This window comes from Pleurodeles waltl, chromosome 4_2 (assembly GCF_031143425.1).
Source record: "Pleurodeles waltl isolate 20211129_DDA chromosome 4_2, aPleWal1.hap1.20221129, whole genome shotgun sequence".
NCBI lineage: Eukaryota > Metazoa > Chordata > Amphibia > Caudata > Salamandridae > Pleurodeles > Pleurodeles waltl.
In genome coordinates, this window is record NC_090443.1 from 1,044,895,222 (window position 1) to 1,044,908,793 (window position 13,572).

The following is a 13,572-nucleotide window of genomic DNA, read 5'->3' on the forward strand; positions in this document are numbered from 1 at the left end:
TCCTTGGTTATCTTGTTCCAGCTCCTGTGGGGTGGTAGGTGAGTGATCCCATCTCTAACACATTAGTGTACACTGGCATTAAACATTAAAAACAAATCTTCTTTCAATCCCCCACCTCATTTGGTCTCCCCAGAGGTAGAAACATTTGAGGAGGTGGTGATTTTGGAATTGACAATAGTACTAGACAACATGGAGGGAGTTTTCAAGAATATGTCTACTGAAGAAAGAAGCGTGAGTTAGCTAGTCATGACCGCATTGTAATAAAACTGGCCGACAAAGGTGGCACAATTTTGGTAATGCCAACAGGCAATTACTATGAATAATATTTGTGCCTCATCTATGACACCAAAAGCCACAAAAAGTTGAAATAGGATCCTGCAGAAAGTCTTAACTCCATGGTTACTTCCACAATCAACAAAGCAGAAACCGCTGGTTGGATTCCTGAAAATGAAACTTCATTTTTGATGTCTAGAGACCCTGGGATACCATGGGCCCGATTCACAAAGTTACTGTTTTGTTGCTATTCACAAACTATGAGTTAATAGTAAGATTATGACTGCGAAGACTCTGCAGTCAGGGTGGAGAACTCCGCACAATAAAAAGACAGGTCAGGCACATCTTTTCATGTGTGGAGGTCTTCGCCCCAACTGCAGAGTCGCCGCACTGTAACCTTATTATTCACTAAGGTATTAATAGTGGATAGCAAACAAAAATACACATTTGTGCATGTTTACCTCCTTTGTGAATCTGGCCCCATATATCTATTGCTTGCCCAAAATACATACATAAGAGGTCCACCTCTTGGCAGACCAACAGTGTGGGTAGAGGGATTGTTTTGCAACCTTTATCACAGGTTTGTGGTTTCTTTGTATGCCCCTTAATGCAGTGCATTCCCTCATATTTAAAGAACATGAAGGATGTACTTACTAGTAGTGCCCAAGGACTTTCTTTTGATTATTCCACTGAGATCTTCCCCTGACTAGATATAGAAGTGGTATATATCAGCACAACACAGGAAGCAACTCTCACTACAGTAGAAGAATTGCTGAGAAGTAGTAAAGTTTTTGATAGATTATGAGTCCAAGGCAATGAGGCAACAGTTTTGAGAGCGAACATATATATGGTCTTTCCAACCCCCCTATACCCACCATATTCTTATGTGGAAGTGTTACACAGAGGATATCCTTGTGATATAGCATGGTGATACTGGAGGCACCAGCCAGGTCATTCAATGTATCAGCACTGTGGACTCTTCTTTGTCTCACCAGAACTACTGGACAGGTTAACCGCCCTTTTCTTGATATTTTCATCACACCCCAAGAGTAAAGTCTCATCACTTAAAAGACACTCCAAGGCCTCTAATCACAACACCCTTCTTTGCTTTGACAGTTAACATTGCAAAGTCTCGAAGGAAGAATCTTCCTTTTACACAGTTCTTGAGACCAACAGGTAATTGTCCATTGCAAACTCGATTTGAAGAACAAACAGAGGCTGGCACAGAAACTAGCATACAGGAGGTGCAAAACAAAAATTATCCATCGCACCAGGGAGAGAGTAAGAGTAAGAAACCATTATAGGGAATCTCTTCTTGAAACATCTCAGTAGGAACTACCCATTAGAATGATGTGTGCACTACATTTTTTCAGGCTTCCAATCATTTCAAAAGGATCTTTATGTGACATTGGCACATCTTGAACCCTAGCAACCAATATTTCAAGCCACCATTGTTTATACTTAAAAGAAGCCAGAAGATAAGACATATCTTGGCATACACCAGATCAAAGAAGCAAGTGATGCAACAATATGTAACCGGCAACTAGATAAGAGGCATTTGCTCTGTGGTGGTTGTAGTGCGTGTTGTTTTAAGGACCGCAGGGTTACCTTAGACTTTGGTCTATCCATATTGTGTGAACTGAGAGCCCATACCAGATGTACCAGTAACAATGTGGTCTACATCCGTGGTTCCCAGCCTGTGGTCTGGGCCCTGAGGGTCCTCAAAGCCTCCTCAGGGGGTCGGGACTGCTTAGAAAATTAACTAATAATAACAGATAATTAAAGTGTGTATAAATACAGTGGCTAAATGTACTGTAAATGTCAAGGAATTTGAAATTGTAGGCTACAAATTAAACTAGTATCCTCATATTGATTTGTGGGAGCCGCGCATGCGCAACAAACCACATACTATGGGCGATGTGTGGCTTCATTTGAGTTTATAAAAGCTCAAACTTTCCAGTTAAAATTAAAAATCTGTTTGTTGTTTTCATTGTATTTTTTTTCAAATTAAATAAAATGTGTTTTCATTTGTGTATGTGTTGGATGGAATACTCGTTTCTGTATTTTTTGTGTAATGTTTCACAGTTCAAATCATCAACAATGCTTAAGCCTGGGTCCCCAGCTTTCAGTAATGGCTCAGTGGGGAGGTCCCGTATTCTAATAATGATTCAGGGGGAGTCCCCAGGTTCCCGTAATGATAAAGTGGGGGCCCGCAGATGTCAAAGGTTGGGAACCACTGGTCTAAATGATTACATGCCTGTGTTAACTATGTTACATCAACATGAATTCTAGTGAAATAAAACTTCAGTTAATGAACATCGAAGTGACATTAGATGCACACATCTGGCCACTAAGATGAGCTCACAGTTTGTAGAGAAACAGACAATGTATACAATATGAGGTGGACCATTATGGAATAACTGAATTAACATACTCCAGCTTCTAGTTTTACACATTCACTGTGTTTCAGGGAACAGCATTGGATTTATAAACTACACACAAACACACATGGACTGAATGATGACATACTATGGCTGTCTCCCTAAAAGTTATTGAACATGTTAATGTCCCATTTGAATATTTATAGTCGTGTACCTGGCCCAACAAAGGGCATACCTTGTCACCATGATTACATGTAGGTCCCCTTCCATAGATAACTGAACCCCTTAGGACCATGGCAAACCAAGTCGGGGGGCCAGGGTGGCTGTGGAGGGACACCTTGTTTCACATTAACAGGGCATATACTGACATAAACTTATATTGACGTTTATTGAGCAAGATTCACAGTTTTCAACTGCAAATACTGAATTTTAAATTGGGTTTTCAGTGGTTTTTATGTAACTGTTGGGATCATACCATTAAAATGCCAGCATATTACGAATTAACCTTATTAAAATATGGAGGTCAATATTATACTTGATTGTGGCAATACGTATACCCAGTTTTTTTGCATTCCCAACATCTCCTTGACATGCTCTACGAAATAAACAGAGCACATATTCTGCGAACCCTGAGACCCATTCTCCAATATTAACAGATTCTGTGCAAGGAGTTACTTCCCTTCTTCCTTAAAGTTTTTACTGAAGTTTAGAGCTTTACCCCACATTTAAGGATTTCTGCACATCACCATTTGTTAATATGCACATTCTAGATTTATTTCTAAAAGTCACAACACATGTGAAAGTGGTACGGTCTCATAAACCAAACCCTGCACAGACACTCTGATATCATAGGAACTATGCCAGTGCCAGCCTGGCACTAACGGCCTGATTTCCTAAATACCCGGCTTCCACTTCTCAGTCACCAGTGGACACGAGTGGATAAACATGCTAGGTTCACTGTTGCTGACATGAGCAAATACTTTAAGGAAAGATTGCCTCTATAAATGCACCTATCATACTTCTACATAACCCCTTTGAAGCTACTCTTCTAATGACATTTGCTACCTTCCTTCACCTACAAGACCAAATATAATTTCCAGGCCTCCTGTCCAAGAGAAAGGGGTCTATGATTGGATAGGGTAAGCCACACAAGATAGGTGCCCCTCATGTTTTGGGGTGTGTTGAGAGGTGTATATCAAAAGGAAGAGGGGTTAATGCCCCTTTATATGTAGATCTGGAGCCTGATTTAGAACTCAGCGGACAGTTACTCTGTCACCCTTGTGGCTGAGTACCCATCTGCTGAGTTCTAACTCAAGCCCATAGCCTGCATTTTGGGCATGATATTTGGCTACCAGTCACCACCAGAGCATGGTTTGCAGTGACATTTCATAACCATGTTTCATATTTTGATTATCTCTCAACATAGGTAATCCTAACTCAGACAAATACTCATCAACTTTACTACACTTGATATGATTTTGTGTAGTTACTTATATATCACACCATGAATTTGCAGTCAGGTAATATCCATAGTCCTGGCAGGTAGACTATAGACAGATTTTATGCTCATGATGAATACCCCAGACTTTTTGGGCTTGTCTTTAAGGGTGACTCATGTTGACCTAATCTACAGAGAAAATTAGCATACCCAGCATGGTGCTTTTAATCTTACCCGGAGGTGGCCTCAATAAAGAAATTGGCACATCTCTAAGTAATGTAGATTTTACATCCCTTACTTCTCTTAGAGGTACAGGATAAACAGAGTGATAGTGTCTTCTTACACACACCATTGTTCAAAGTACTCCCTCAATGATGAAGTGGAGCCCACACGGGCTAGAGACCACTCACATGTGTGAGCTGCGATGGCTATTATGAAGTATGTCACAACTGGCGGGGGCTCAGCATCCTATAAGAAAAGACATACTTTTTGATGATCCTTGGGCAAAGGAGTATAACAGATATTTCATAACAAGCATTTTTTGCTTTTTGCCTGACCTTTCTCTACAGTACCTTGTGCGGTTGATGTGTCAGTTACCTAATGCACATATCTCAAGCTGGGCAATGCTTATACCAGCGTAAGTGGCCCAAAATGGTTGAGGACTTTCAAGTGCATGGATGCACAGGCTGGTAGCCAATGGGCTAGCCCACAGGAACAGGGTACCAGAGTCTGCTGAGATGAAGGGGATAGGGAGGAAGAGTGTGGGGTTTACTTATGCATTCAGATATGTATGTGTGGAGGTACTCATATAAAACATACCTATGCAGGTGTAACACATTTCTGTACTGGTCCAAAGGCCATGAACACAAACCACAAGTGTATGAAGATGGGAAGGTTTGAGGCTATCAGGATAGACAGGGGTATCTTTCAGGGCGGCCTTGGAGATGATGAAGTCCGTACTGAAGATGGTGGTGGCCATCAAGGGGCACCAGTGAAGGCCCATCCTGGTAAGGGTGATGTGATAGAATTTCAGGCCATTGATGAGGTATGCTGTGCTGTCTAGAATGCCTCTCATAGGGGCCAGTGTGGTGTCGTGTTGGCTGTGAAGCAGGGACTCACCTCCATCTAGATGCAGGAGTATGAGGGTTTGGACTGCATCCTAAAGTGGTGCACAGAGAGGAACAGGGTGACGTTTTTAAGAGGGAGAGCTAGTACCATGCACACTTCCTCTTCTGGAGGATGTGCTCTTTGTGGCAGAGGCTGGTGTCAAAGGTGAATTGAAATGATTTTCTGTTGGTCGCTAGTTAGGGATTGAAGCAATCCAACTTTATATCATTGAGCCAGGTGTGGTTTAGCTGTTGTTTAATGTTGTTCATAGGTTGGAGGAATTCGTTCTTGAGAAGGTTAAGTTTCAGGGGACGTGCATTTCTGAATGAGGAGTAGGATTGAGAAGGTGAGAGTTGAGAGCAGAGGAACTTTTTTTAATTGTTTTATTGTGTTGTGTGTCATGCCCATATTAGGTAGAATTTGGATGATACTGTCAGTCAGTAGGGTTCTAAGGGGCTCCATGTAGAGATTGATGATGGTGGATGGACAGATAAAGCAGGTATTCTGCAGGTGATGGACAGCTTCTGGGATCTTGGGGCCCCATCTGGATGATCTGATATTGGTTACGTAAGTAGAAGAGTCAGTGGAGGACCTTGTCACAGAATCCCATTTGAGACACCAGGATATGAATGAGGGTGGGTTGATCAGTGAAACTGAAGGCCGCCGGGAGGTCCAAGAGTACCAGGAAGCATGGATTATTGTTGTTCAGTTGGTCATTGTGTACTGTTTGTATGATTGATGCTCCAACGCTGCAAAGTGCTGAAATCTGATTGGTAGTCACAGTACTGTAGCAAGGATATCAGGGACCCAGGTGCAAGCAAGGAAAATGGCCCTTTTGACTACCGTAATAGTAACGTACAGCAATTATCTGGGCTCAATGGACCCCGGTGCACTGCACCTGCTGCACCAATGGTAGCTACGCCCTAAGGTAGTCGTACTGGAGTTCATTGACACTGATGCCTTCTTGGACTTAAGTGTAAACTTCTTTTTCTGTGAGATTTCCAATGATGGGTAGATGGATGATGAGGTGGTGGATGGCAAATGAATCTGGGGCTAGGTTGGATATATTGAGGAGTGGGTAGATAAGACCTGTTTTGAAGACTTCAGGACAAATGTCTAGGGCGAGGGAACAATTGATAATAGAAAGGAAGTGTGAGAGAACTTCTTAAGTGAGGATTTTGATGAAGGATACAGGTAATATATTATCAGTATAGGAAGTGTAAAAGACAGTTAAGGATGTTAGAAGAGCAGGAATGGTGAGTCTTGATGGACAGGATATTGCAGTGCTTGAACATCTTGCAAGAGCATTGTGCAACTGTAGGATGCTTTGTTGAAGGTCAACAGTGAGCTCATGAAACACCAGGACGCCAGTGGCTTCGATTTGCACTTTCATCTTTCACTCGGACATGGAGGCTCACATAGTTTTCCAGCAATGTCTTGATGTTGCTAAGAAAGATACTGATCTCAGATGCCAAGATCATGGCATTATTGGCATAGCATTAAAAATAAAGTTGGCGTAATAACTCATGGTATTTGGAGCAAATGTATTAATGAACTCACATTCATACATTTATTAATACAGTGCAAAGGTCATATTTTAGTTTATTATCACAGAACAGCAAAGGCTATGTGACAAAAATACTTTTTACTGCCTCACAGATTGCATGCAACAATCAGTTTACATGGTGTGGGGAAATGGGGTATATTAAATGGTGTGGTTGTGGAACCTCACCATGTAATACACTCACCAACCACTTTAGGACAATTAGGTTTCATTTGACAAACCTTCAGCTCAACCCCGAGTAGGTGTGCCTCTGACCAGCAATGGAACAAGCGTAAAGCATTTAAGCAGCACCAAAACAACTGGAGAAGAAATTGACACGATACCAAATAAATCCAACACCAATTTATAAAAATAGACTGTATTTTTATGTCTTTTTTTAACCACAATTAAAAAGATCCATCGGCGGGCTCTGGAGATAAAGAATTTGCAATATATACCATATAAAGCATGTCACTCAACCATGAACAAGCATTGGCAAATTCAATGAATTCGACTCTTAGGTGTAATGTGGTTACCTTGAGTCACTTTAGGCGACCAACTCTAGTGAGGAGGTAGTCAAGGGGACCAGAAAGGTTCTCAGAAACAGTTACATCAGCAAGAGAAGTAATCTTCAGTCAGTTCCAGGCACTTTTACCCTTTGCAGGGCTTTCCTATGCAAGTGGTCCTGATGCAAGGGAGAAGCATCCTGAAGATGCCCAAAGGTTGATGTGGATGTGTTTTGGGGTCAATTAGTGCCTCGCTTCCACTACTCCTCAATCCACAAAGGGGGTTGAGGCGGTCCTGGGCACAGGGTCAACATCCCACAAAGTCCTCCCAGTGCTGGCAGGAGTCCAGTTGCCACTGGACTACTAGTCACCCAGTATCACGATCACAGACCAATCACTCCTAGGTCGATAACTCATCCTCTAGAGGGCCCAGCTGCACTCGGATGACACCCCCAGATTGTGCATTCGGTCTGGGTCCCTAGTGCTGCATGCCAGTGGTTGGCGGCGGATTGAAGATTCTGGGCTACCAACTGACCACAGCAGGCTTCTCACCTGTTGTGTCCCTGTGCTGGGAATAGGAGGCCAGCTCACTGACCCTTGGAGTTTCTTGGTTTTGTCTGACCTCTGGAGACAACTTATCCTCAAGCAGGACACAGTAGGCACAGTCTCTCTTCTTTCAAAGCCATGAAGTTCAGCAGGTGCAGTCCACACCAGTGCAGCTTCTCTTTGCTGGTTCCACGGTGAAACAGGGCAATCCTTCTTCAGTCCTTCTTCTAGTCCAGTCGAAATTTCAGCTCAGAGTGCTAGGAGTGCCCTACCTATTCTCAGAAAATGCCCTCAGGGTAGGATGCAGTTGGTAGCCAATGGGCTACAGGGTTCCCTCCCCTCTGATGAGCACATGCTGCGAAGTGTGGCATCTGGGCATCCAAGGATGCACCATTCTAGCTACTTTCCATTTTGGCAGGCCCCGCTCCTGGCATGTGGAGTTCACTAGCCCAACCCAGAGGTGTGCCTACAAAGTGGGCTATATGCCCATGGAAAAACAGTTTGGCAACTGGTTTTCCCTCTCCTGTTCCAAATGCCAGACTGTCTCCTTGAACAATGGAGCGGTCCCTCTCACAAGTGTTACCCATTTGCCCTTCAAAGGCGGCTGCTCCTTTGAAGCTCGCCTTTTGGGCCAACACTTGTGTGGCTTCCTGCAGGACACCTCCCTCCAGAGTAGGCCCCTATTGTATCATTGTGTCATTTCCCGGGAGTCATTAGTATATCTCTCCTGGAGGGCAGAAAGCTGTCTTGGCTACAGGATCCTTTGTGCAACCAGTATGGGCACAGGGGACTAAAGGCAACAAAGTGGCAACTTTGCTAAAATTGCCCACTGAAACTGGTTATATTAATTTCAACCTGATCAAGTGGGGCTTAAAGTAATGAGTTGAGTGATACCTTGGATGGCCCCCTTTAGTCGCACCATTCCAGAGTTAGCACGGCTGATGGGTCAGCATGTAACTCTGCACTTACCAACTGGTTGACCACGGTTTTCTACAGTAAAAACAACAGTTTCGCATTTTTGCTACCAGAACACGTGAAATTACAAGTTCTGCCAATGCAATATGTTGCTCCCTGCCTTAGGGCTTAATAGGGTTGCACTTCTCGCTTTGGTATTTCTTTAAATGGCAAAGTCGAGCTAACAGTTTAAACTGCTATTCCATCCTGCAGATGGTGGGTTGCGAGTCTTGTTTTACTTGTGTCAGACCCAGGATGGCAAAACTAGTGCTGCAATCCTGGGGGTGGGGGGGGGAGGCTCTAACTTACATCCCCTGAGTACCCTGGGTACCTTTTGCTAAGGGCTTACAGGGAAGTTAGCTTAGCCAATTGGGTAAGAGCCAATTGCCATACCAGTTTAATGGAAGGGCCCAGGCACTGAGGTCTGGTTAGCATGCCTAATTGCAATGTTAGAGTTGAAAAGCCAGCAGCACCACTTCAAAAACTGCTCCCCCAACTCAGGAAAGCCAATAAGTAGCACATTACACACTGCACACCTGCATCCATAAGTCGGTCTGCAATTGTTGCATCTGCTTCTATGTAAGAGCACTCGATCACATTGGGTGTATCCATAAAATGATTAGATTTTTGCCAATAAAATAGACTCCTCTCCTAGCATTATTACAATTTGACTGTGTGGCAGGTGATAAATCTTGTTAGTTAAATCAAACAGCATTGTAAAGGTTGTGATAAAAATGAAGGTGGGCAGTGAGCGAACAGGTTACATTGTTTGCTGCTGTTTGCTGTGACTTTTCTGGTTCTAGAGAGAACTAGAGTTGCCAGCTGAATGGTTTTCTACCAGGTATTTTGATGCCCTGTTAACAAATATGCTAAATCACCTAAAGCCAGTATCTTTACCCTTTATCTGTGTCAGCCCTGCCAAGTTTCCCAGGTCCATGTGAAATGTGCTGCTCTAGTCCTGTTTTTTTTTCTTTGCATTTTAGGACTTGTAGTCTTGTTTCTTCCACTATGAAACTGGACTACAAGTCCCAGAGTTCATTGAAAACATCTGGACTGGAGCAGCACAACACACATAGACATGGGAAACTTGGCAGCTATGCTGCGCATTGCTCAAAGGCAGCACGAATAAATAGAAAGCACTTATAAAAGTGTTCAAAAGATGCGTTAAAGAGCCATGACTAATAATCAAAGTAAACATAGGCAGAAAAGTCAGTTTCCAAATGAATAAAAACGTCTTGGTTTTCAGTCGTACTTAGTAGCACAGCCCGGCCTTTGCAGACTCTTGAAAAGACAAATAAAGGCAGCATTTCGCTCTTGGAAAGTTGGAAGCCCTAGCTCCTGCCGGGTCCCACTCCAAGATGGCGGCTGACTGCGGCTCTGCTGAGCACCGACGCTTCCGGCGGACCTTCTTCTCCGGAAGTAGACGCCCCTGGTAACCTCGCGCACTGTGGCCGCTTCCGCAAAGATGGCGGCGTCCGTGTGAGTTGCTCGGGCGCCCTTCTTCTTGGCGGTGGCCGCTGGTTTCTGTACGTCCCTGTGCCGGCCCCGGGACTCCCGCGGTGACGGAGCATGACGCTGCTGTCCGGCTGCGTGGGGCTGGGGGGCCGCCTGCTCCTCCTGGTGCCCTCTGCAGGTTAGAGGACTCGAGCGGGCGAAGGTGGGGTGTCACATAGTGGGGTGGCTGCCCTTGAACGCTCCCTGGGCGGGGTGGTTGTAGGAAAAGAGTGTTAATATTAACCTCCAGTGACGTCATAAACCGGATGACGTTACGAACTGCCCCGTGATTGCGTACATGACGTCACGAACTGCCTCGTGATTGCGTACATGACGTCACGAACTGCCTCGTGATTGCGTACACGACGTCACAATTGCATCATCACGCTGCCACGTCTCCAGGCCCATGCGTGACGTCTTGCTTCAGTCCAGGTTTTTCTTTTGACTTCTGGGACTTGTAGTCCTGTTGGAGGATGGATTAAGTAAAACAAGCCTCAGAACTGAAAGGGAAAACCTGGAATTTAGCAGCGAGTCACACATGGAGGTAGAAACTTGGCAGGGCCTACCTTGTGGCATCGCCCCTGCCGCGGCTGCCGTGTGGCACGGGCACCGCTTTGTGCTATCCCTGCCCTTGTGAGCCCGGTTACTGCTGGAGGTTATAAGCGACCAGATGATGTCACTCGGGGGCTAGGGCTCCAGTCAATAATCTAATGCATTCTGGGATTTGTATTCCTGGTACAGCCAGTTGAACTCATACACCTGGAAGAGTTTGTAAAAGTAAAACTCAAGACTGGAGCATGGCATTCCTGGTAATACCCTTGTCAACTTTTCAAGAAAAAAACAAGGATGATGTGAGAAAAGATGTGGGTTGCTGTTCCTTTCCAAGTGGAATTGACGAGCAATTTTAATCCAGTGCTCTCATGAACTCTGGTTCAAGCTGGGCCTCCCTTCAGTTATGCCCTTTAGTGCTTTATGGGCTCCGAGGAGAGTTTTGCTGCACAAGAGGCCATATTCCATGGGTTTTGTCCTGGGTTTGAACCCATGAAAATAAAATTCCCATATGATCCCATAAACTACATTCCCATTGCCAATAAGGTCAGAGAAATTATTTTCTGGGTTGAAATGGCTGTTGTACAGGTGTGACGGCTCTTTCCTATCACCCTGCTTGTGTGTAACGGGTAATGCTGCAATTCACAGTGAATAATAGTTAAATTTTTTCGCTTGCATTCTGCTGCACTTGTTCAGGTGGAATAATCTCACACTATGGTTAGGTGATGGAAGAAAATTAGCCTTTGCCGCAATTACAATGACAGGATAGCATCAGCTCATCTGTGGGTGAGAGCCTAAATTTGTGGGTGTTTAATCTGAAATCAAGGTGTCATCTGCAATTTGCAGTTGACATGACAGATCTGTCATTTGTAATTATCTGTTTTTCCGACGTGTTGGTATCTGTGTGGGGTTTTAACCACGCCCACTGCATGCCCATCACTATCACTCGTTCATGTACTTGCCTTTCAAAAATCCTTTGTGATTATTGGTAAATACTCTACGTTTGTCCCTCCTTGGGGTAGTTTTGTTACCGCCTTGTCCATCTGTGGAATCACATTTCTCCTTGTTATTGTTCCTATTTCTCTTAATATAGATGTATCACGCGCTATTAGATTCATAGGACATATTGTGCAAGTTCCTTGTCTATGATCTTAACCCTTATATGGAGCGTTATGAAGAATAAATGATAAATCACGTGCTCTATTGCAAATTTGATCATGTGTCGGTATCAAGAACCAATGAAATGTATTAATATGCTTGCGGTTTAATTGTATAAAAGATCATGTATTACTTCCTCTTTTAGACTGTTCGAGCTGGACTTAGGCTGCTCAGTCTCCGTGTACACGTATTTCTTATTAAACTTTATGTAAGAAAGAGCGGGCTGGTCTTTGGTTTGTATCCGGAATTGTCTGGATCTGATTTACATCTGAGTTGGCTTTGACATCTTGGTGCAGAATGTGGTGTTTGGATTGACGATCTCCCCTGCCTGCTCCGAGCTGTTTGGGGGGTGGGGGGCACCGGCTCTTGTGGGTTTCCCTGCCTTGCTCGGCGTGGCCCTCCCTGGAAAGGGTGCCAGTGCTGTGGTGAGTCTGTCACTTCCTGGTCCCCTCCTGTTTTGCCTGTATGCTTTGGCTGTGTCTCAATAAGTGGGGAGTGGAGTGTTAAGGGGTGAAGTTGCTTCTGAGTTTTCTCATGTTCCTCCCCGTGGGCATTGTTTTTTGTTTCTGGCTCTTTTTCTACTCTGCCTTCACTGGCATGCCTGTAGTGCCACCCCTGTTCAGGCGGCTACTCCTGCTTTTCCATTGGTGGCCGTCCACCATGCGTCGGAGTCTGTGGTTGTGTGCTCCTTTCTCTCTTCACTTCTCAATTCCTTACCCCTTTCTTTCTGGGCTAATACAGGTGTTTTTTTCCTCAGCTCTGGGGATGCAAGCAGGTGTCATGTTTTTATGAATGTGTGTAGCCGGTGGCGCTGCAATGTGGTTTTCTGGACACCTCAAGGGCTTGTCCAGGGTTGCAGCCTGAGGGGCTGTAACAGTGGAGCGGTCAGCCGGTGGGACTGAGGCGTGTGTATTCCGGGACACCCAGTGGGGTGGTCTCTGGTCATAGCCGGAGGGGTTGTGACTGTTATGTACCCAGCCAGAGGGGCTGTGGGGGAAATCTGGCCAGGGGGAAGTAGTGGTCTGCCACAGTAGAGCAGGCAGGGAGTGAACTGCTGATTTGCCTGTCACCTCCTCTGTTTGGTTCTTCTGGGAACCACTCTTCCGGATGCCTGGTGCCCGGGGGGCCTCCGGATTGTCCCCAGGAATTTTTTGGCCCTGGGTACAAGAGGTGGGTGGCGGGAGGGGTATTTAGATTGTTTTATAGTACCTGTGTTTTGCATGTTGCTATTTATCACATTGTAGCATTGTGTTGTTTTCCATACTGTTCAGTTTTGAGCGTCTGTTCTATCGTGGTAAGGGCCTCTTTTTGACATTGCAAGGAAACTGATAGTATTGTTACTGTGGCTTTCCGGACATGTGATGTGCTTTAGAATGCTGCCTACATTCTAGTAGCATATGGGATGTCCCTTGAATGAGGGGCTGTCCTGTATGTGGAGGATAATATAAAAATAAAAAATGCCTGAACTGAAGAATGGTTTCCTCCACATGGTGGGGGGGGGGCTGACAAGGGCAGGAAAGATTGGAGGACGAAATAATTAGAGATAATCGGGGCTTACCAAGCTCCCTTCCTGTGGCGAGTGCACAGTCACGGGAACAAACACATTGATTTTGCTTGAGGACA

At 44.7% G+C, this 13,572-nt stretch overlaps 1 protein-coding gene across 1 annotated transcript in view; it reads left to right on the forward strand.

The window, feature by feature from the left end:
• The first annotated feature begins 10,190 nt into the window (after nt 1–10,190).
• The window catches only part of MRPL16 (mitochondrial ribosomal protein L16), a 37,618-nt gene continuing 34,236 nt past the window's right edge, over nt 10,191–13,572 (forward strand). The window contains exon 1 of the mRNA XM_069233025.1: nt 10,191–10,381. Coding sequence (XP_069089126.1) covers nt 10,318–10,381 — 64 coding nt within the window. The 5' untranslated portion in view covers nt 10,191–10,317. The remainder of the gene's footprint in view (nt 10,382–13,572) is intronic.